Source organism: Mercenaria mercenaria, chromosome 3 (assembly GCF_021730395.1).
Source record: "Mercenaria mercenaria strain notata chromosome 3, MADL_Memer_1, whole genome shotgun sequence".
Classification (NCBI taxonomy): domain Eukaryota; kingdom Metazoa; phylum Mollusca; class Bivalvia; order Venerida; family Veneridae; genus Mercenaria; species Mercenaria mercenaria.
This window is the reverse complement of record NC_069363.1, coordinates 68,602,582-68,627,855: the sequence shown is the minus strand read 5'-3', so window position 1 is coordinate 68,627,855 and position 25,274 is coordinate 68,602,582. Positions and strand designations below refer to the sequence as shown.

General features: G+C 29.0%; 1 protein-coding gene across 2 annotated transcripts in view; it reads right to left on the bottom strand.

Moving 5' to 3' along the window:
• Positions 1 to 25,274, bottom strand: part of LOC123524465 (L-threonine 3-dehydrogenase, mitochondrial-like) — a 69,096-nt gene that overhangs the window by 15,333 nt on the left and 28,489 nt on the right. For both annotated transcript variants that reach the window (XM_045302676.1, XM_045302675.1), the window contains exons 6-7: positions 1,848 to 1,954; positions 1,063 to 1,153 (exon numbers count right to left, since the gene is read on the bottom strand). In XM_045302676.1, the coding sequence (XP_045158611.1) occupies positions 1,063 to 1,153; positions 1,848 to 1,954 (198 nt within the window). The remainder of the gene's footprint in view (positions 1 to 1,062; positions 1,154 to 1,847; positions 1,955 to 25,274) is intronic.

The window sequence follows — 25,274 nt, the reverse complement described above, 5'->3', positions numbered from 1 at the left end:
TAAATATATTACGTTAGAACATCATTAATACCTTTTGTAAATAATTAAATTAGCTAAAAAGTATCTTAACATAGCTCAGGAAACACCCTGGCAGTAATAAAAGTTATCATAAGAACTCTGTGACATCTTCAGAGTTATCACCTGAATTCCGTAACATTTGAAAAATCGGGCATAAAATTGTTAGAAAATGGTTTATGTTTGCAACTTTGCGCTAAAATTATTCTACTGCATGTGGTGAGGATGAAGAACGTGAATAAGAAGAATAATATGTATGAATAAGCAAACGATTTCGATATTTTACTCAAAATGTCTTCATTTCAAAGAAGTGGCACTGATTATTAGACTAAACAGTTTTTTCTGACGCATATAGCACAAGACATCAGGCAACCTTGATCATCTAACTTTAGTTTTACACCCCATTCTCTCTATTTAAAGATAAATAATTACCATTTTATCCACCGAATCCTTGGCTCGTCATTCAGACATCAGAAGAACTCTGTAACGTTTTCCAGGAACTCCGTAACAGTTATCAGAAGAAAACATGACAGGTTATCAGAAGAACTCCATCCTTCGTGTGACACTTCCTCCCCCGTGATATGTGTATTGCCGATAAAGGATGTATGTGTTTATTCTGAAAATTAAGATTGTTTGTAGTGTTGCTTATTAAAGTGTTGGTAACGGTTTTCAGCGGACGGCTTACAGCCCTAGGGTTCTAATGTCCCAGAATAATGTGTCTCTACATGGCGTATTTTATTTGAAATACGATAAAAGGTGTTAAGGGCCAAGGTCAAGGTCAATGGTCAAGGTTATAACGCCGGAAGCGCTATAATCTAAAGTACTGAGAAAAACGCCATTCGTCTACATTATAAATGTATACATTTAATCATAAACAAACAAACTCAAATGTGGCAATGACATTGTAACTAGCTAAAGCATACAAGACAGACCTATACAGTATAGTCACGTCCACCGTTGCTATAGTTTCAGTTACCTGTTCAATTATATGTAATTTTGAATAAAGTACGTATTTGCATCTCCAAACGGTTAAAAATGTGTTTATACCTGTGGTTCCTCCTCCTGGATTAGTATCAGACGATATGATACCAGGAAATCTCAAGCTGCGGAAATCCATACCAAACCGTTCTTTATAGTACTGAAAAACATCTCTACATCTTAAAACTTGAAACATTTCGGTAAAATGTCAGCAAGACACACGGTATTGAAAAGACTTATTTTGTTTCGAACCAGACAAAGGTATTCCAAATAAACTTCTTATACATTACAGTACAGTAGCGATAAAATTATCACGTCAAATCAAAGTACATTGTACAGAATGAATTAGGAACAGAACTGTAATGTAAAGAAAGAAATGATATATAATAGCAGAACTATGTTTCAATAAATTTAAACACAACGATTTTACACGCGCTTGGAAATTATCTCACGCCGGGGTAGCACAAGCGAAATATTCTATATGGCGTATGACAGAGTCGGTGTGTTTAAATAAATCAATTAATTAAATATATTATCTAGCTTCTGTTATGTGTGTTATATAAAGGCATGTTAATTTTGATTTGAGCACTGTAGGGCCAGGACATTTCATGAATACTTTTGCGCCTGTAATAATCAATTCAGAGTGTGTCAGTTAAGTGTAACACTGTTCTGTAACATCATTTTGATTCTGAAATGTCTACTTGATAAAATAGCAGATAAATTATGGAAGTATTCTTTCACGGTGTTTATATGGCGCTAAATAATATCTAATGTGACTTCAACATTGCCGTGTTTTAATGACAACAAACATGATTTCTTCATAATAGAATATTATTCATCATACTCAAACTGACCTCTCCCATAAGCTCGGCATGAACCTTTGCCACTCCGTAGATAGTTCTTGGTCGCTGAATCGTCAGATCTGGGGTGGGGTTCCTGGGAGAATCTGGGCCAAATGCACCTATATATAGCATAGTAATGAGATTAATAAACTTTATTATTAAACAATGAAATCGTCGGGTTAGAGCAAAACATCGTATCATCATTTTCAGAGTGCTACTAAATAAAATTATTCGCGTTTCGAAATTACTTTTCTTGGGAGTTTATCCCAGTACTAGTTTGGTCTGAAGTTTATGCTAGTATATTTGGGCGCTCTTTGTCACGTGAATTTCGTGAAATATTTCGGCGTATATAAGTGTGAACTGATATTGTTCTCACCACTCGAGGTTTATGATTGGCAGCAAACAGTCTGTACCCGCCCTCCCTCCCATGATGTATGTTGTGCTTGTATTTTAGTTATAGCTTGCTTCAACGAAACAAACTGTCATGAAAATCACTTGTCTAAAATCTTAGTTAATTTCATTATAAAATAAATGTTGTTTTTGGTTTATGTTTACTATTCTACGCAGGTTATGTTAAGTTTTGAATATTTATAATGTGTGTTTGTTTAAATTTTCTAAGTAAATCACTCCGATTGTTAGTTGTAAAGCTACAATTTTGGTTGTATCTGTTTGGTTCTGGTGATGTCTTTTCTAATAAAATCTTAAACACCAGATAAATAATAGATTATTAATTATTCACGCCTGTGTTTTACGCAAACTTGAAACATTTATCTTAACAACATGATTAAAGTTACTTTTAGTCTCGTTTCAGTTCAAATTTATCCGGATGCTAGATCACTTGGAACCTACGAAGAACATTAAATCGATTGTTGAAATATGAATTTACTTCGCGAACAATTGTACACTTATATGCTGCCAATTATATACCTTATTCCTACTTTTATTGTTTCTTTCTTTTTTTTTTTTTTTTTTTTTTTTTTTTTTTTTTTTTTTTTTTTTTTGTCTTGTTGAAGGTAATTGAGATTAGAGAATAATTGATTTACTCACAGCTTTTGCGTGAGTAAACCCTAGCTCCACCACCAAAAAGTGGTGATAAGAAAAGGAGCTGTCGGCATTTCCGTGATGCAACTATCACCGGTTTCAACATGTAAACAGGTGAGTAAAACTTACATCTTACTTTAAGTTTTCATTGATAGAATTTATTTCAAAAATCGGAAAATGTATTGTAGTGCAGTGTAAGAACATTTTTTATTACAGGTTGACTGTATTTTCGCTAAAATATTATGTAAATTGTTGTGCCAAAGGCTTTTCTGGTACATACGTTGATATCCGGCATTGTAATAATTCTCAGACACTAGAGTATCTAGCATCATTGTAATTCTAAGATAGTAAGTATTGAAGTAATTCAGATACACATAAGTATACGGCATTTTAGTAATTGTCAGAAACAAGAGTATTTGGCATTTTAATAATTCAGAAACACTAGAGTATCCGTCATTTTAGGAAATCAGAGGCACTGGAGTATCCGTTATTATAGTAATTCTGAGATACTGGTGTACAAGTCATTTTAGCAATTCGGGGACACTACAGTATCCGGCAGTTTAGTGATTCATAGACACTGGAGTATTCGGCATTTTTATAAATTCAGAGACACTAGGGTATCCGACATTTTAGTAATTCAGAGACACTAGAATATCCGTTATTATAGTATGTCAGAGACAGTGCAATATCAGACAGTTTAGTAATTGTAAGACACTAGAGTATCCGTCATTATAGTTATTCAGAAACGCTAGTGTATTCTGCATTTTAGTATTTCAGGACACTAGAGTATCCAGCATTTTAGTAATTCAAAGACATTAGAGTATCCGACATTCAGTAACGCCGAGACACTGGACTTTCCGGCATTATAATAATTCAGAGACACTAAAGTATCAGGTATTTTAGTGGTTCAGAGACACTGGAGTATCCGGCATTTTAGTAATTCAGAGACATTGGCGATCCAGAATTTTAGTCATTCAGGGACACTGGAGTATCCGGCATTTTAGTAATTCATAGACACTGCAGTATCCGGCATTATAGTTTTTCCAGAGAAACTGGAGTATCCGTTATTACAGTAACTCAGAGACGCTGGAGTATCTGTCATTATAGTAATTCAGAAACACTAGAGTATCCGGCATTTTAGTAATTCAGAGACACTGGAGTATTCGGTATTTTAGTAATTTAGAGACACTTGTGTATCTGTCATTTTAGTAATTCAGAGACACTGGAGTACCCGTCATTTTAGTAATTCAGAGACACTGTAGTACCCATAATTTTAGTAATTCATAGACACAGGAGTATCCGACATTTTAGTTACTCAGATACACTGAATTATGCGGCATTATAGTGATTCAGATACACTGGAGTACCCGTCATTTCAGTAATTCAGAGACACTGGAAAATCCTTTATTATAGTAACTCAGAGACACTGGCGTATCCGACATTTTAGTAATTCAGAGACACTGGAGTATCCGTCATTATAGGAAACCAGAGACACTGGAGTATCCGGCATTTTAGTAACTCAGCGAAACTGAATTATCCGTCATTATAGAGATTCAGATAAACTGGAGTACCCGTAATTTTAGTAATTCATAGACATTAGTATATCCGACATTTTAGTAATTCAGAGACACTGGAGATCCGACATTTTAGTAATTCAGAGACACTGGAGATCCGACATTTTAGTAATTCAGAGACAATGAGTATCCGGCATTTTATTAATTCAGAGACACTGAAGTATCCGGCATTTTAGTAATTCAGAGACACGAGAGTATCCGGTATTTTATTAATTCAGAGACACTGGAGATCCGGTAATTTAGTAATTCAAAGACACTTGAGTTCCGGCATTTTATTAATTCAGAGACACTGGAGATCCGGTAATTTAGTAATTCAGAGACACGAGAGTATCCGGCATTTTAGTAATTCAGAGATACTGGAGTATCCGTCATTATAGTGAATCTGAGACATTTGCTTTTGTCATAACAAACATTTCTTGCAATCTTACCAGATCTCATACCAGCAGATATGTGCAATTTCAATTTTGTACAAAAATGTCAAAAGTTAGACAAATTACCTAAATAGAGTACAATCATAAAGTTCCAAGACTGCTATCATAATATGAATATTTTGCGGTGCAGATTAATGAAAAGTGTATCATTTTAAAGAGAAAGTTTTTTTGTATTGAGTAGACATAAATACACACAATATTTGTAAATGATTAAAGTCGTCAGATATAATACAAAAGAAGCTACTTCCGGCATACGGAATACTTTGACGTCAAACTGACGACGTCGCTAGAAATAGACGACCTAAAATGATGTGTATGAAATACATTCAGTTTATCTATGTAGCATTTAAATATCTAAAAACTTAAAAAAAAACATTATTGCGTTCCCTTAAAACGTTTCATTTAAACGTATCGTCATTCATTTATAAATTTATAATGATAGCAATGAAAGAAGGTAATTTTCCTTGCTTGCAGTCTTCCCGATCGGAACAGTGTGTTGAAGGATCATTCTCATTTTGTATTTCCTTTGTTGATCTATCGTTAATGTTCATTTGTAATGATACCCCAAGAACAATAAATGAGACCATTTTCTTAATTCAAGATCTTCCAAGTGTCCGTTGGCATCATTCCCGATTTTGCACAACGTCATCACTGCATGCTGCTCCGTACTCGCTGTTGACGTCGCGTTTTCTGTACTTCAGATTTCGTCCATTATAACTTTGATTTAATATCAATCTGTCATTTCTGGTTTGATAAGGTTGATATTTCGCACTTGTTTTGTACGAATATTGAGCGGACACCAGACTCAATATCATGGTGTCTTTACGCCAATTTACCGAGTATTGTCTGCATTATGTGTGGACAATATAGGAAATGTACATTTTCAAACTGCTCCGTATAGCCCAAATTCACATATCATTAACTTTACTTTTATAATGAATTTCTGATATAAAATTTAGAAAAATTAACATTATTACTGCATTTGTATTGAAATTTATATATGTCAAATTTTAGAAAGATCGGACGTCAAAAATGCTTTTTGTAGGGTGAATCCGGGAACTTTTTGACTATATGTATATATGTATATGTGTTGTTACTACGAGAAAATTTGGTTGTAACAATCTCATTATTACAATCGACATTCTTGCAATAACGATTATATTTCCTGTAACAACGGAGTATTTTCTCGTAAAAATGAGATGATTGGATCGTAGTAACGAGAAAATATCAGTAAGAAACTTATGTTTTCGCATAATCTCTTCGACTTTTTTTTTAGTTATGAAATTGTCGTCATTATTCCATTTTCAGTACTGTATTTACAGGATATAATTATTGTTATGTTTGATGTTGGAGATTCTCATATAGTATACTTGTTAAAACTTTTGTATTTTTTTTTTTGCAAACGAGAACTTTGCATTTTTCATTAAAGGTAATATTTACCTATAATAAATATAAAGAAAATCAAATTGGATTAAAGTTTATTTTCACACTTACTTACAGAGAACGAGATTTTCATGGTAAAATAGCATTTTCTGAGCATGTATGTTTCATGGTAACAATTGTTATATTAAAATTGAACAATATGGCCATGGTGACCCTAAGTATCTCGCCTGACCTTTACTGTTTGACCTTGATGTATGTAAAAGTAAGTAAAGTAAAGTGTTTGTTTATTATTGTGTCACACCTACCGGGAGGGCCAGCATTACTGGCTTATGAGACACCTACATACACTGAGCAGCATTACTTCCCGATTCCTATTTTTAAAGCCAGGCACCAGGCAAGTAATCATATTTAACTAGATGGCGACTCACCAACAGGTCTCTCTTCAGTAACAAGACCCGCCTTTGACAGGGCTCAAACCTTCGACCTCCCGATTGGTGGGCAGATGAGTAGTATTAGAAATACCGAAGCGAGCGTTTATAACCTCATTGACTTTTGACCCTTGGTCAGGACGGTCAATGCCGGACAATAAAAAAAAAAAAGAAAAAAAGATTTTAACAAATTATTGTTAACACCTATAGTAAAATATGATTAACACTTCACCAAATATTTGCCAAATCCTGCCAAGTGCAGCAATGTGACAGATGTCGCCAACTTGGCAAACATTTGGCAAAACTTTGGCAAACACAAATTCAACCAATCAAAAACCTGCATTTTTCTGCCAAGTGCAGCAATGCGAACAATGTCTGCCAACTTGGCAAACTTTTTGGCAAACTTTTGGCAAATATTTTTTATGATAAAATGTAAAGGTATTTAAACTTATTTTGAATTAATATCTACATTATATAGTCCCTTTAACAAAATTTTAAATCCAATATGATAATAGATATTTACAGAATAAAAAATAAATTGTTATGAAAGAAAGAAGATTAAACTGATAATATAAATCCCATTATGTTATAACAAAAAAACGGGAGAAAAATGATAAAGCTACTTGTTCATCTTGTGTAAAAATGAAATCAAAAGTTTGTTTAAAAGTACAGGGGGTGGTATTTAGATATTCACAAAGCAATGTTACTCTTTATTACCTAAGAAAGGATTACACTTCCAGGATATATTATTGTGGGCCAGGAAATCCCCTAGATAAGGACGCCCCCCTGTCAATGAACTGGATGCAGTAAGTTATGGACCATACTTTTGCTATTACATGGTGTAAAAATGGGTACGAAGTATAGCAAATGCTTTCCAATTTAAATAGAAACTAAATCAAAACATTTGGAGAAAAGATTGCAAAACATTTCGTTGTAAAACCAGCTACTAAAAACGAAATAACCACACTTTGGTTCTCGGACAAAAATCAAAAAACGGAAAAGGGGGTAGAAGTATACTCCCCGGAAACCACAATGGAGCGAATGAAATTAGCAGAAGAATTACACAAAACCCAATTAAAAGAGAAATTTAGAAACGAAGAGTGATAGTTAATGATATGATGATACTTGGTCCAGCTGATTTAGTCGAAATGCAAGCGTTTTCAAAAATATAATAAAGGAGTAAAGGTACTTTGTTACCACGTTATTGAAATATTTAGTAAATATGCTTGGGTTATTCCATTAAAAAGAATAAAACTGGAGAATCTGTTACTGAAGTCATTTTGAAAAAAGTCATATTAGCAGGAGATTACCAGTAAATATATGGGAATGAAGGAAAAAGAATTTATAATATAAGTTGAATCATTTTTGAATAAAAATAAGATTAATATTAGCTCATACATTTAATGAAGGAAAGGCATTGTAGTATAAAAGATTTAATCGAAGTTTAAAAAGAAATAATGTGGAAATATTTTACAGAAAATAACACTTAAAACTTATTTAGATCCATTTGCAGATATGGTTTGATAATATAACAAAAACAAAACATTCTAGTATAAAAATGACACCACCGAAGCTAGTAAAAACTTAAATAAGGTATCTGTTTACTTAATTTTATATGGTGATTTAAAAATACCAAAAAGTAAAACAAAATTTAAAATTGGTGGATCGAGTTCGATTAAAGCAAACTTAAAAGACATTTTGAAAAGATATACAACCAAACTGGGACAGAGGAAATATTTAAAATTTATAAAATTAATAATACAAATCCCAGAACAATACTCTATTAAAGATTTAAAAGCTGAAATAATTCAGGTTCATTTTATGAACAAGAACTTTACCTACTACACAAGAAGTTTTTAGAAATAGAAAAATTATGAGACGTGACTATAAGAAAAAACAAGCTTTAGTAAAATGGAAAGTTTACAATGAAAAAGTTAATAGTTGGGTAACCATTTAGTGAATTGAAGAAATTTAATTTAAAATATATATTATAATAAATGGTTCCATAAAATTTAATTTCTAATAATGGAATAGAAACAATAGATCATTAATTATTCACTTAACTAAACTAGCCTGCTGCTTACAGAAAAACGTTATAAATTTTGTGGAAGTAAGTACTGTGTTAATATATTACAGCATGTGTTGTGGGGCTCCAGCTGCATTACACTTGTATCCAGCTATCTCCTATATTGGTAGCAGTTAGCTGGCGCTGTTCCATCATAAATTACCATATTTACTAACAGACTAAAACTGACGAACAAGAAATTATTTTAAAAACCCATCATCACCAAATAAAACACCTAATAACAAAAGCAACGGATTGGAAAAGTAAAATAAAGAAGAAGAGAAACAAGTTTATTCAGGATATTTTTACAATACTATTAAAATTGCAGAAGAAAAAAAATATGCAATGCCTTTTTTAAACGTATATGGAGAGGTTAAGGTTTCTGAATTTAAACTTACGGATATAAAAGTAAAAAAGAAGAAGAGCTGTATTAAATTTTTACGTGTTTTTTAGAGATTTTTTCTATAAGTATAATTTATAAAAATTTATATAGATGGTAATAGAAAGGTAGATAGAATGATTATGTCAAAATAATCTTAGCACTTTTAGAGAAATAATGAATCCCGATAAAAATTCATATAAGAAAGATCTTAATAAGACGAAATGTTATTAAATCTAAACTTGATCAAAAAGTTAGCGATGATATAAAAACCATGTATCAATAGATAAATTACAAAATGTTATAGATCCTAATACTTCGTAAAAGAACTTTATTTGAATGGACTGTGTTGTCTATTAACTGAAGAAGAAAATGCTGTACCCTCGAGTACTAAAACCTCTAGATTTAAAAAGTTATGTGATTGTCCAGAACCAAATAATATTAGAAACAACCCTAAAAAGTTTATTGTAACCGACCTGTGATACTAATGAAGAAAAAACATATAAAAGCAATTATGCAGCATCTAAGACCTTGGTATTAATTCTGGGTTAATAACAAAGTGCTGCAAAAGATAAAACCGAGTAAAATGGTGGAATATCACAATTAATGAAAAAGATATAAAATTTAAATATTTTATTTCTTTCTTAAAGTAATTTTAAAAAAACTTATTTATTTTATTATTTTTTCAATCCTTTTTTTTGCTTAAAACGAATTTTATTTTCTAATATAATATATAGATGGAAATTGAAGATCTACAAAACATATTATAAGAAAATTGAAATTAAAATTAAATATAGGCAAGAATCCAAAGAACATTATATTTAACTATAAACGACTCTTATGAAATACTTAAAATCTGAACTTTAAAACTTTAAAGGTATAAAAAATAAACTTGTTTTATAAAAAAACTTTGCAAAAATATAAAACTGATACAATAGTCTAAATCAGCTTATTTTCACTCAAAGGCGTTTAGAAATTATAAACTACAAACGAAATAAAAAAAACTTTACGTCAAGCTTTTATGAAATAATAAATAGAATTGGTAATTGGATTTCTGGACAGGAAAGTGGCTGGAGAATAGAGTCAGTTAGCTTATTATATAAATAAGATATAAGTATAGTCCATTGGCTGCTTCAATTATTTAGAATTACCAAAACCATTACAAAAATCAAAGAAAGGATTAATAAATATAAAGAATGGATATAACGAATGTTTTTAGATGGTGTCATTTAGCATACAAATTTCCTGATGAAAAAAGACCCCCAAAAAAATTTCAAAATAAAAAAAAACATATAAACGATCTTGATTATACTGAATAAATTTCCTGTTTACAATTAATTCAAATACCTAAAAATGAAGTTTTTAAATGAACAAAAACATTTTTAATATATTTGGTTATGAAGAAAATAGTATTTACCATTGTACATATCAAAATATCAATACAAGAACACGTGACATGTTCTAATAACTAAATGATAAAATAATATAAAATAAATGAATAAAAATAAATGATGATGACTATAAATCACCAGAGACCCAGTCCAACATTAGTTTGGATAAAAGAACCTTAAAGAAAAATGACTAACAAAACCAAAGACTAACATAGAAAATATTTTTGTAAAAAGTTGCTTACAACATTTTACTCAGAAAGAATATTAAATGAACATATTCCAAATTGGATTAGCTATTAATGGTACCCAAGGTGTAAAAATGCCAAAGAGGAAGTAAAGTACAATTTAAAAAATTATCATAAAGGTTTAGCAGAACCTTTTGTAATTTATGCTGATTTTTGAATCAATAACTAAGAAAGTTTTAACTGCTTTAAACATCAATCTGAATCTTCCTTTACTGAACCATAATCGAAAATCATATAGATTGTGGTTACGGCTTATAAAGTTGTTTTGTTGTTATGACGATAACTATACTAAACCAACCCAGATTTATAGAGGCCCTAAAGCAGTTTATAAAGTTTATTGAAAAAATGCTTGAGGAAGAGGAATATTGTAAAGAAATATTAAAGAGCACTTTAACAAAGAACTAAGAATGTCTAAAAAAGATGAAAGTGAAATTAAATAACAAAAGTTTTGTCCTTATTTTGTTGAAACAGAATATATAGAAGATTCAATCAAAGTACGTGCCCATTGTCATATAACAGGTAATTCAGAGGAAGGTGCTCACTCAGATGTAATATTAATTTTAACCCTAACACATAAAATTCCCTGTTATTTTTTTCATAATTTTAAGAGGTTATACGTCATTTTATTATCAGACAAATAGGAAAATTTAAACAGAACTTAATGTTCCTTCCTAACAATTAATGGAAAGATATATTGGCATTATATGATTTCCGACTTGGTCTTTATTGATTCATTTCAATTTATGTCTCATCAATTGATAACTTAGTTAAAAAAATATTCCAGAATTTAAATACTTATCTCAAGAATTTGATTATATTCATTTATTAAAAACACAAGGTGTTTATCCATAGATTACATGAATTCTATTTAAAAAATTTAAAGAAACAGAATTACCTCTAAAGAAGATTTTTTATTCAATTTTAAAATAAACACATAGCGATAATGAATACGAACATGCTAAAAAAAGCTGGAAAAAATTAAAATAAAAACTATGGAGAATATGCATGAACAAATTTAAAAACTGACGTATTACTTTAGCTGATGTATCGAAAATTTTAGAAAAATTATGTTTAAGTACTACAGATTAATCCTTGTCATTATTTTAGTAGTCCTGTTTTAGCTTGGGTGCAATGTTAAAAATGACTGGAATTAAGTTTAGATTTAATAACTGATATTGATTCTGTATCTTTTTATTGAAAAGGACCTGAGAGGACGGATAAGTTACTATTCAAACATGGATATAGTAAAGCAAACCATAAATATATGAAAGATTATAATTCAAAAAGAAAAACAAATACATTATGTACATCGACGCGGCCAATAATCTTACGGTTGGGCTAGTGTCACCTTACCCTCTGGAATCTTTAAATTTATATCCGAAAAACATTTAAGAAATTAATGCAAAAGGAAAACTAACTTTATAGGTTGAATGTGATCTTTGAATATCCAAAAGAATTACATAACTGTACATAATGATTATCCTTTAGCTCCTGAAAAAATTATTATACCAATCAATGGCTTTTCTGTATTATAGTAATATATTAAAACAGAATTTGAAATAGGAAAAAAGTAATGGTAAAGAAGTTAGTTCCAACTTTAATGAAAAAACAAATTATGTAGTTCAATTAAAAATCGTGAACTATAATACACAATTAGGGTTAAAAGTAACAAAAATACATAAAATATTAACTTTTGATGAAAGTCCATGGTTAAAAAAGTATTATTGATTTAATACTCTCAAAAAAGAATCTAAAAAACAAAAAATTTCCATATTGAAAAACTTTTTAAGTTAAGAACAATTCTGTATTCGTAAGACGATGGAGAATTTACGCAAGAGGATTAATATAAATTATCACATGATGAAAATATTTTTATTAAAATACATAGCCAACCCTTCATTTGTTAGTTCAACGAGTTTAACAAGAATTTGTTTGGTTATCATAGATTAAAAGGAAATTTGTTAAAACAGACCTTGTTATGTTGGAAGTGCATTCTAGATTTATCAAAATATTTAATGAATGATTTTCAATTATAATAGATTAAGGAAAAGTACGGGGAAATGTAAATTACTATTCACTGACACTGAATTCTTATGTTTATGAAATAAAAACTAAAAGATGCATATGAGGATTTTATAAGGACAAAGATTTATTTGATAATAGAGATTAAACGATAGTAATTCAAAATTTTATTTTCGACAATAATAAAAAAGAAATGGAAAATTTAAAGATGAATCTTGCCGGCTTCCCATTGTTGAATTGTCGGATTAAGAAGTAAAATGTATTCATATTTATTATAAAATGAGTAATGTTAAAAAATGTCAAGGAATTAAACAACTTGATGTTAAGAAAAACAATAGTTCATAAAAATTATAAAGATACTTTGTTTAATCAACCCAACGTAATCACAACACTTTTAAAGTTATTTCGTTCTAATAAACACAATCTTTTCCAGTTTATTTATAAATAAAACATCTTTATCATGTTAACGATGATAAAAGATATATTCTTGATAATGGTATTGAATACAATTAGCTTATTCTTAATTAAAACTTAAATTAAAACTTAAATAAAAACTAAATTATAGAACCATAAATAGTTAACTGAATATTCATAACATTTAAAGAATTAATATAAATAACATCATCATTTTAAATTCATTTGCATAATTAATAGAAATAGAATCATTTTTCTATTATTTTTTACCTGAAATTTGGAAGAATTACATTTTCTTTTATTTTTTTTTTGTAATTTAGCTTCTCCTTTATCTAATCTCATTGCAAACACAAGAATAATTCAATGGAATTTTGTTTAATTGTTACAATAATACCACTTTGAAACTAAACCAGGACTAGCATTTACAGTTTTCCATGAAATAATCCACCATCGGTATCTTGTGTATAACATGTTAAAAACAATGGAGGTTTCTTGATTAATTTGTCTTATCTATTTTTATTCACTTTTTTCATTTAATATTATTAAATATTCCCATTATTTTAATATTTCCAAGTTTAAATAAAAACCAGTTTTAATAAGTTAATTTTCTGTCCTTACGGGATAAAATAATTAAACAATTTGTTCATTTTGTTTAACATTATAAATTTTTAGTATTTTATACAATAAATCAACATCGGTATACTTTATCTTAGTAACATTTTAATGAAAAAACACAATAATAAAAATCCCACCCCCCCGCAAAAGCATACTTGTTTTTGTCTTGATATTGAACATTGTTGTATTTTATACACATTTGGTATATACTCATTACTTCTTGTGTGAGGAAGTCCAAATGGATCGAAAACAAAGTATTAAGTAACAAACCCAAGTGTCCAGGTCCAACAGAGTCGTCCAAATTTATAATTCCACACTACCGTCCTTTTCTTTAATTTTGGTAATTAATTCTACTAAACACACCCCAAAGTTTTTAATTTTTAAATTGTTTTTACCCAGTTCAATTTCAAAGATAGATATTGTTTGTTTATAAATTTTATTTTTTTTTACTAAATTTTATTTTCTTTTTACTAAATTTTATTTTTTTTTACTATAGAATTCGTCTGTAAGGTCTTCGTTGAGAATCAATCTGTATCCTTACCACTTAACATAGATGTAATCAAAGGGTATTCCTAGACTAGCAGCCAACATACCTAAAAACCCACCGTCTTGTTTTTGTTTTGTGTTAATTTAATCACCCTCCAATCCTACTGAGTTGCTTTCTTTGATTAGGTGTAAGATATGGTGATATCATATTTCACTTATCATTAGCTACTGAAATCATACCATTTCCAAGTATCTATTACTAACACCAACGTACTGCGCTTCCAGAAAGGGCTCCAATGCTCAGAGGCTAATATTTTGGACTATTTTTTGCTGCCATTGGAAGAATTGTTTTTTTTTCCTAACAAAAACCTAGCTATAATACTCCAAAAATCCACCATTTTTTGACCTTGACTGGACATTTGGCTTTTTGAAAATTGTAAGTTCTAAATCCCTTAATTATTTGCAAAACAGCTTTTTTAATTTGATTAATTTGTGTTTTGTAATAGTAAAGGGAAGTTTCAGGGATTGGTTCATGTTTTAATATCTAAAAGTATGTGGAATTTTGTTGTTGTAAGGCTCGGGCTAAATTTTTTCTTTTGTCCATCTGTACTGAATTGATTAATTTTATATCAATATAATTTGATGACATTATATACTTTTATACTTTATTTTTAATTTATAGTTATTTTATTTAAACAAACAACAGTTCATTTAAACAATGACAAGTTCATTTCCAATAGTATTTATTTCAACTGTTTCCTCCATATAATTAAAAACAATTGCGTAAATACGATATTATTAGCTGCTGGTGGAATATTTAAATTTAGCCTGTTAATGTAATAATGCTTAGTCATCTGTAGTTACTTCCTTTTTATATTCCAAGTTAAAATGAATAAATCCAAATAAACTATTAAAGTTTGATCTTGTTAGCAGACTACCATAGATCTTATATTTTGTTTTATAATAATAATTAATTACATCATCATATATTCTTTATATACTTGTGTATTCTGTTTTCTGATAAAAAAACACCATTAACCAACTTCAAGACGACAAGAGCTCAAAATACAAATTTTCCATTTGCTGCATTAATTTTAAATGTATCTAATAAATGTGGGTTATGGTTCTTGTGAATTACTTTTTGTCAGGTCGTTGTAAATAAACAAATACTTGATAGTGGTTTTGTTACACCACTGTTATTCTAAAGTTTATTATTTTTTTGTGTAACATTGATTGTGTAATCATTTCCCGAAGGTATGACTCATCATCTTTTGTAAATCTTTCAGGTATAACTAGATCAAACCCAAATTCATTCAAAACCAAACGTGGAACCCATAGAATAATTTGTTACAAATTACTCCTACCTGGATCAGCAGCATTACTCTAAAAAGTCATTCATCATCATCATTCAGCTGCAGTGTATTTTGAATTTGACTGGGAGAATAATATTAGTTTTCTAACCATGAAAAAATAGTGAATAATTATTTTATGGGAATTTTAGTGTTTACCTCAGCACCACCTTGGATTAATTCTTTCTAATCGCGAAACCACTATTATATGTAGCTTATCTATTTTCTGAGTTCATTGTCAGCGTCAAGTATCTAAATAATTAAACTCTTTGTTCCAGTTGATATTACATAATCTTCAGATATTTCAACAAACTCCCCTCATTAAATTATTATCTTTGTATAAATTATACAATCATAAACAATTTTTCCATTTTGTTTAACCACTAACTGATCAAGTTAATGAAGCTGCATTATGAATTAGAGCAACTTATCATTACCATCGTAATTAATTACCATTAGCAAGCTTATTTACTTTAAAACCTTACTTCAAAATAACCATTTAAAACCAATCAAATATGAACTTCTATCATTATTTTTGTATAGTGATATCCGTTTTTTGTTTGCGTAAACATTTTTTCCTAAGGACAGATATTAAAGCTGTATCTAATTGAATAGAGTTAATTCATATCTTATCACAAATTTGTTTTTCTAAATATGTATATATTATATATTATTTTTTATTTTATTTTATTTTTTTATAAATTAATCTGTTAATACGTTAACGTGTTCCAGATCCTGACAATATTTTATTTATTCTCATATGAATATCCTCCCTCAATATCATTATTATTTTTTATTATTACATTATTTTTATTATTATTCTTTTCTTGTAATTCCTTAGCAATTAAAATACCAACTGCTGGAAGCAGGTTTCTTTTTAAGTTTTTCAACAATTTTTATCAGCAGCTAAATTTCCAAACTCTGTGGCCAACCTTTTTTTGTTTCCACTTTCAAGTTGCTGCTTTTCCTGCTGTTTCCAAAGCTTTTTTTCCACTGTGCTAATTGAAGAGATGCAACTCCGCGTGAAAGCAATTTTCGTTTAAAGTGTCAAAGATACCTGTACCGGTGTATGATTTCTTTTCCCTGTGTGATCATCAACATAAATAAATAGTTCCTTATTTTTGCATAAACTTTTTTGTACATTATATAAAACTAAAATTTATAATTTCAATTAAAAGTTTAAAATTAGTTTTAATAATTTAATTACTTTTAAAATTAGTGTAAAACTTGTTCAACCTCATTAAAATTAATTATTCTATACCAAAATACATCTTAATATATATTCGAATTGAATTTATAATATATATAATAATTTCAGAATATCCCAACTCCTTTGTGGTTCCTTTGTAAATGGATCAGCTCTTGTTTAAATAAATCTGCCGTACTTAAAGCATAGATAATATCACTACAAAAAAAAATTACCATTCAACAAGTGAATTATCAATAAGAATCACAATGAAATGTAAATGTATCCACAGAGATTAGTTATATTTGGTGCATTGTGAGTTCCCATTCAGTTTTTGTCTAATTTTTTTTCAAATCCAAGCAATGTAAGAAAATTTGATATTTTCCAAATCCAACTTAAAATAATCTGTAATTGAAATCAAATCTTAAAAACTACTAAATCAAATTCCAAACTTATTGGAGCAAAATTTCTGCTTTATTAAAATTCAAAATCTCATGACTTATTAATGTTTTCGCCTATATAATTATAATATCTGGGGTGTAACTGTAAGAACCACTTTGTAAATATAATATCTTTCATTCTTTACCATTATTGTAACGAATTTCTTTTAATTGTCATATCATCACTAATATTATGCCAAGAGTATTCCATAGTGTTAAACTATCCAAGAACCAACAACATAAGTTTTTATTTTTATCTAAAATTAAAGAACGACTAAATCTGATGTAAAATCACTCGGAGTATTTTTATATCTTTTAACTGTTTCGGAACTTAATACTATTTTTTGTCCATTATATAATTATTAAAGTTTTAAATTCAAGAAAAAGAATTTTTATAAACATTTCATGTTTCTTTTGGGAAAGTGAATTCATTTTTTATAGTTTCATCAATTATTCTAATACCCTTCATTTTTTAGAGTTCTTCATTATTATTTTCCCAAGCATCAATTGAACCACAAATTAACTCCAAGTCATTAACCAATTCTTTTGGATTACATGGACAAAACTCATAACCCTGTTCCTCCTCAATAACTTTTTAAATTTCATAGAACTTTTATTGGATAGTAAATCCTGATTTTTCTGTTAATTCTTTAAATAAGTTTTATTGAATATTTGAATGTTTTTTATTATTGTATATCTTTTATAATTCAAATCAATTAAATCATCACTACTTTAGGTGTTAATGACTTCTTTTCCAGTTATTCTATCCTTAGCAATTAACTATTTTTGACCATAAGTTTATTTAAGTTAAAATTAAATCCCATTTTTCCCTTTGGGTGAAACTTTAAGGGGTTAAATATCTTATTCCTTTTCCTGATTTTTATCGTGTTAAAATATTTTTGATTTTTTTCCTATATTTTTTTAAATTTACCGACTTACTTTAATTTTTTCCTTTCGCTTCAATCAACTTTTTGTTTGTTTTTTCTTTTTTGCCCAATTTGTTACCCAATTTTTTTTTTATTTTTTGATACATTTTCTAGATATCCTCTACTTTTCCCTAGTCTTTTTTTCATCTGATTTTTAATTTGCTTGAAAAAAATCAACCTTTTGGGGTGTTTTATTTTTTTTCTGTATCAAAATTTTTTAAATCAATTTCTTTTTTAAAATTTAAACTGAAAATTCTTTTGGGTCTTCTCCTAATTTTTCTTCTGATTCTTTTAGTTGTATCATCTCCCTTTAAAACACATCACTCATCATAAAACCCAATACTTCCGGGGGTTTTAATCGCTTTGGTTTTTGGAAGGGGGAAATTTGTAAGGTTTTTTTTATTCCGGTTTTCTTTCAACTCTGCCAATTTTTTTCTTCTTTTTTAAAACAAAACTTTTGGAAGTAACGCTAATTGCCCTAATTCCAGGAATTTTTTTAACTGACTATAATTGTTCTTTTACTTTCTTTTTTTCAAAAATTGGCATAAATTCATTACAACCCCTTTTTGATTTTCTTAATTTTTTCTCTCATTATTTCTTCTCTAAGAGCTCTCTTTTTTTTGTCCACTAATTTTTTTTCTTATTATCTTTTTTTTTAATTTTATTGCATTTATAAAATGTAAAAATTTAAAAATAATGTAAGATATTGAAAAATAATTTAAAATAAGAATATTATATAAAGGAAATTTCCAAAATTATGAACAAAAATATAAATCCAATAACTTTAAAAAATTTTTAACCTTTTTTATCCAATTCATGTTTTTAGAATTTTAAAATTTTGGGGACTTTTTGGATCGGAAAAAAAAATACTTTAAATGCATAACTTCAAAAACCCTTTTAATTTTTTAATAAAATTATACTTGTATGCAAAAACCAAAAACAATCTAAATACAAGATTTATTAACCACAATAAAATTCAAAAAAATTTAAAAGTAGATCCAAATGAAATACTTATTTTCGGATCCCAAAAAATTTGAACCTTGTAAACTTAATAAAAAACAAAAAAAATATTATGTTTTTTGTTTTGGAAATAAAAAATCAAATGAATAACAAATACTTTTTTCGGGACGCACAAAAACTTTTTTATTTATTAAGTCATCTTACTATAAAACACCAAAAGATATTCAATAACTGTTCATTTTATATTTATTTAAATCCAGTAAACAAAAATGAAAGGTAAAAAACAAAAAAATGTGATATTTTTGCTAAGCAACAAACAAAATAATTTCTTATATATTACAAACCAAGAAGTTTTAAAAAAAAACTTAGGAAAATATAAAGGGGTTTTTTTTAATAAATTGAACAAATAATGAACCTAAAGTGTAAGTAAAGTTAAATTTGATATGATTTAAGTGTTATCTACTAAAAAAAAACAAAAAGCTTAGAAGGACATGAACAACTTCACAGAAAAAAGGGAATTTGATAACACAAAAAAAACTTTAATTTTAAAAAAAATAAAAAACTTAAAACCAGAAAAATCCCCCATTATTTCAAAGGGTTTTTGGAAAAAAATTTCAAAGGTAATAATACTATAACTTGAAAATTCAAAAGATAAAAAAAACTAGAACAAAAGTAAAGTTTTAAAAAATTAACAAAAATTTAAAAAAATTCTTTTTAATATTGAATAATAAAATTGAAAAAAAAATAAACTATTATTCTATTAAAAATTTGAAAAAATAAATTTTGAAAATATAACAAAAAAATTTTTGATTAATTTAAACATTTTTTACCCCAATTTCAAGTAAAAGATATATATTAAACAAAAGAATAAAAACAAATTTTTTAACGAAAAAAGTTACAAAAAAATTTCATTAAAAATTTAACGAAATAAAAAACAAAATATGAAACTAAAAAACAAAAAATTTATTAAATTTTTCAAAAACGGGCAATATAATCTAAATTGGAAAAGAACCCAAAAGGGGGAAGATCAACACAGTTTTAAGGGGACTTTAAAAAAAAATAATTCTAAAATAATGACTTTAAAAAAAAAATTTAAAAATTGTTATATTTTGAAAACCGTCAAATTAAAGTATCAGACTTAAAATATTAAAAAAAAAAAACAAAAATAACGCAGCTTTAAGCTAAATTAAAACATAAAAAGAACTGACTTTGTTTGAAAAAACATTAAAAAAGGGTTTTAAACTGCAATATGAACAAAAACTGCTAATACTGAACAATTAACACAGTTTAAAAATCAATAGAAAATTTGAAGAAACAAATTTTAGACCTGATAATATGTTGACAATCACAATATAAAAAACAAAAGTTTAATAAACTTAAAGGTTTAATTTTAAAAAAATATTAAGAATTTAATGTAAAATTAAAAAAAAAAAAATATTTTAATCTGATTAAAATATCGGATAAAAAAAGGAAATCAATCACGCAATACCCAAGTAATTACTGCAATACAAAGCAATAAACCCAATTCAAAAATTCTACTAAAATAAAAAAATTTCTAAAATTGGGGAAAAAATTTTAGAATAAAAGATCTTTCTTAAACAAAACCAATTAGCTAGAACAAAAGGTGTTTTGACAATTTTTTCGCTTTTGAAGTGCCACAACAAAACGACTTTATGATTTTTGCTGAAAAAATTCTTAAACTTTAAAAAAAAAGACAAAAAAAAATAGAAAAAAGGCTAAGGAAGTGGGGCATGAAGTTTTCTATTGAAATTTTAAAATTTTTTTTACAAGAAAAATAAAAAAGTAATTTTAAAAACCCTCTTGGGCTTGATACTTCAACATATAAGGGAGGATGTTGAACATTTAAAAGGAATGATTAAGATTTGGGAATTTCGAGTTATAAAATTTATTACAAAAACCAAAATATAAACACTGACCAGATGTCTTTTAAATTTGTTTGTCCAAAAAAAATGGAATTATATAATAAAATTAAAATTTTTTTTTAACGGGGCCAACCCATGTGAACCGGGTAAACCATTAAAAATCCAATATCGCATTTATATTTAGCGGGGGCATACATAATGTCAATTCTTGGGATATTTGGGATAAATAATAAATATAGTACTGAGGACTTTGACACTGTCTAAAATTTTATTTATAAAAAAATTAAAGTTTTTCTATTACTGGAAATTTTTGATATTCATCCTATAACTTCAAACCAGAATAAAATTTTTCCTTTGCCGGGGGATTTCTCAGATTATACATATCGAGAACCTAATCGAATACAGTATCATAATCGTACGGGTAACATTATAACCGTATCGAAGAACCTCATATTAAAAAAAAGATCCCAAAAAATTGTATAAACACTAAACCATTCGACGTGTAGGTTGAACAAAATAAAGTACATGCTTAAAATTGTAAACGTTCATAAAATAAAAAAAGCATAAAAAATTCCATTAAGTTAAAAATAAACTTAACGGGAAAGACTCTTTACATTGTAAACGTTACTAAAAATAAACACAAACATTGTGCATGGTATTTCAAATATAAAGATAAGCGTTTACATTGTAAACGTTACTAAAAATAGGCGTTTACATTGTAAACGTTACTAAAAATAGATGTTACTAAAAATAGGCGTTTACATTGTAAACGTTACTAAAAATAGACGTTACTAAAAATAGGCGTTTACATTGTAAACGTTACTAAAAATAGGCGTTTACATTGTAAACGTTACTAAAAATAGATGTTACTAAAAATAGGCGTTTACATTGTAAACGTTACTAAAAATAGGCGTTTACATTGTAAACGTTACTAAAAATAGATTTACTTTATTTTACTATAGGTTTTAACAATAATTTGTTAAAATCTTTTTTTCTTTTTTTTAATTGTCCGGCATTGACCAGTCCTGACCAAGGGTCAAAAGGTCAAATGAGGTTAAAAACGCTCGCTTCGGTATTTCTAATACTACTCAGATGCCTTTTCCATTATGCTGCCGCAACTCAGCTGTATGTATAACACACTAATTCATGAATGGTTACAACTGTGTATTATCTATTATATTATCTAGTGCCCGGCCCCTTAGAGGGGCCCAGTGTCACCATTTAAAAGTTTTTGGTGTGGACCTCACAATGATCCTACAGACCAAATCTCATGAAAATCCACCGAGCAGTTCATGAGAGTTCATTTTAAGTTTTTTATTTTTAGCCTGGCGGCTCCTAAAAGGGATCAAGTGTCCCTATTTCAACAAAATTAGGGGAATATCTTATGATAACGTTACAGGCCAAGTTTGATCCATCAGGCTGTTCATGAGCAGATGTCGTTCAAAAGCATTTCTATTTCAAGTTCTAGCGGCATCAAAAAGGGGCCAACAATTCTCATTTAAAACACATATTTTGGAGTGGACCTCATGATGCCCCAGACCAAGTTTGATGAAGATCCATCAAACGGTTCATGAGAAGAAGTCGTTTAAAGGTATTGTTATTTTAGCTCTAGTGGTCCCTAATAGGAACCAAGCGCATCCATCTGAACACATTTGAAGGAGGATATAATGATGATATATACCAAGTTTGATGAAGATCCATCAAGCGGTTCATAAGAAGTCATTTAAAGATATACCGATTTTAACCTCGAATGGTCATTAAAAGCGGCCGTTTGTCCCCACTTGAACAAATGTGAGAATATATCTTATAATAATGCTATAGACAAAGTTTGATGAAGATCCATCAAGCAGTTCATGGGAAGAAGACGTTTGAAAGTATTTCTACTTTTAGCTTTAATGGCACCTTATATAACGGCCAAGCTTCTCAGAGTGAACAAGCTTGAGGGAGAACCTTATGAAGATGATATATATAGCAACAAAAACAAAACAAAATTTCCTTCTTCTGACAAGAATAAAATAATTTTTAGCGACTTACACTTCTACTTTGCAAAACCCTAAGCTTCGGTGTTTTCTTAAAGCTGAAGAAGTTCTTGTTTTTTCCGATATTAGAAGTTTCAGAAGGAATTTGAGGTATGAAAAACAACTTCTCTATTAACTTATTTCATACAGGTGTGTACAGGGGAGGACGTACGGCGGTATGCTGTAAGGATCAAGTGAGCGGAATGTTGCGCTGTAACAAGAATGACCTATTTTCAACATAAAGTACATGCGCTTATTGAATTTCCAATTGGTAAGTGTATGTTTGCTTCACATTTCACATAATAAATGTACCAGCACTGTGGCGCAAATATCATCTTTATAGCCGGATAACTATAAAGACAAAAAAAGGTTTGGGCTCAAGTGCAATGTTTGCAAAAAAAATGACTTGACTTTTGGAAGAATTTTGCCCCTTTCCCGTAAATATGACACTTCTCTGTATGCTGTAGAAGCTCTTTGTGCAGCTAAGCCTATATACCAAAGCTGATGGTTTTACTTTAACTGCCTACAATTTCTGGTCATTTTCTTTACAATAAGCTCCTTTTTGGTAGTGAAAACTCATTAAGCACATTCAGTTTCACTGCAAACGTATGTTTGTTGAAGCGGCTTTGTTTTTCGGATATTCCTGTCATTTCCAGCAATGATTATTGATCACTTTTGTTGTACGCGTCATAAATATAATGGAGAGCTCTTCTATTTCATCAACGTGGATATATAGCATTTAGTTTCATTATTAAATGGCACTTGTGTACGTTTGGTTAAATGTACATTCGTTTTTATGTATACGGATAATACGCTAACATAGTGCCTAAAAGTGAACTATAGATCTATTGTGACATCTCATGTCCGTTCGTCAGTTCCTTCATATTTTCTTAGATTGACAGTTTCTTCATCACAATAGAATGTCACAATAACCTTTAAAAGCTTTATTTCTTTCCAACTTATTTAATATATATGCAGGCTTTAATGATAAATCCAACCTACTTTGATAGTACGATATATTAAAACCATTCCTTCAGCTTGAACCAAAGGCTGGAAATAAATTTAAATGCACGCGACACAACTGACCAAAATGTAACACGGAGGAACTTTTTAAAGTCTAACGATATTCATTATCTGTTTTACTGGAGTCTTTTTTTCAAAATATTGAGTGAAAAAAGAGTTAAATATGTCTCAAGGATGAAAAACAAAGTATATTTAATATAGATGTACGCAAATCATCGCAGGTGTTTAGTAAATGTGCACGATTCATTTTGTCTTGTCCTTCAATATTTTCTTACCTGAAATAATTTCTTAACTTTTATCACTCATTTACGGTGGCATAGAGGGGACATAGGAAATATTTTATTTATCATGTGCACACGTGTTAGCTTTCACGTTCGCACGTGAAAGCTACCACGTTCGCATAGGAAATATTTTATTTATCACGTTCGCACGTGATAGCTATCACGTTCACATAGGAACTATTTTATTTATCACGTGCGCACGTGTAAGCTACCACGTGTGAACGTGATATTATCACGTGCGCACGTGTTAATTAACACGTTCGCACGTGTTAGCTAACACATTCGCACGTGATAAATAAAATATTTCCTATGTCCCCTCTATGCCACCGTATCTATGCCACCGTACTAAACACATTTTTTGTGTCATGTGTATTTATATGAGGGTCGACGGGTGGCATGAAAATTTGGTTTGTTTTGAAATATTATAGTCACTGCTCCCGTAAAACAGATAATTAAGGTATTAGACGCCTAATAGTAATGTTTACAAAATGGCATTTGCTTGGTATATTCTTAAAGGTGACCGTGTTTCGCACTGTTTTGCAATTTTTAAACAACTTTTACCGTGTCGTTTTTTTTTATAAATTTTGTATAACTTATGGTATCTCCTCAAGCTCAAGTAGAGACAACTTTCAAAGTGATGGCCACTATCCAAAACGTTTGCAGAGAACTCATTTTACCATTAATTTTAATAAAAGAAACATCAAACTATTGGTAAACAATTATAAAACACAAAATAAAAATGTCAATATCATTTTTTCTAGGGTGCCTCAAGTAAACGGATTTAATGAGACAGAATTCTAACTTCAACACTGAAAAAATAAGGTCGAATCCTGTGTTTCTGTTTTGAATTTTGCTTACTTCATTCCAAAATAACCCTGGGGCAGACGTAAAACCTACCT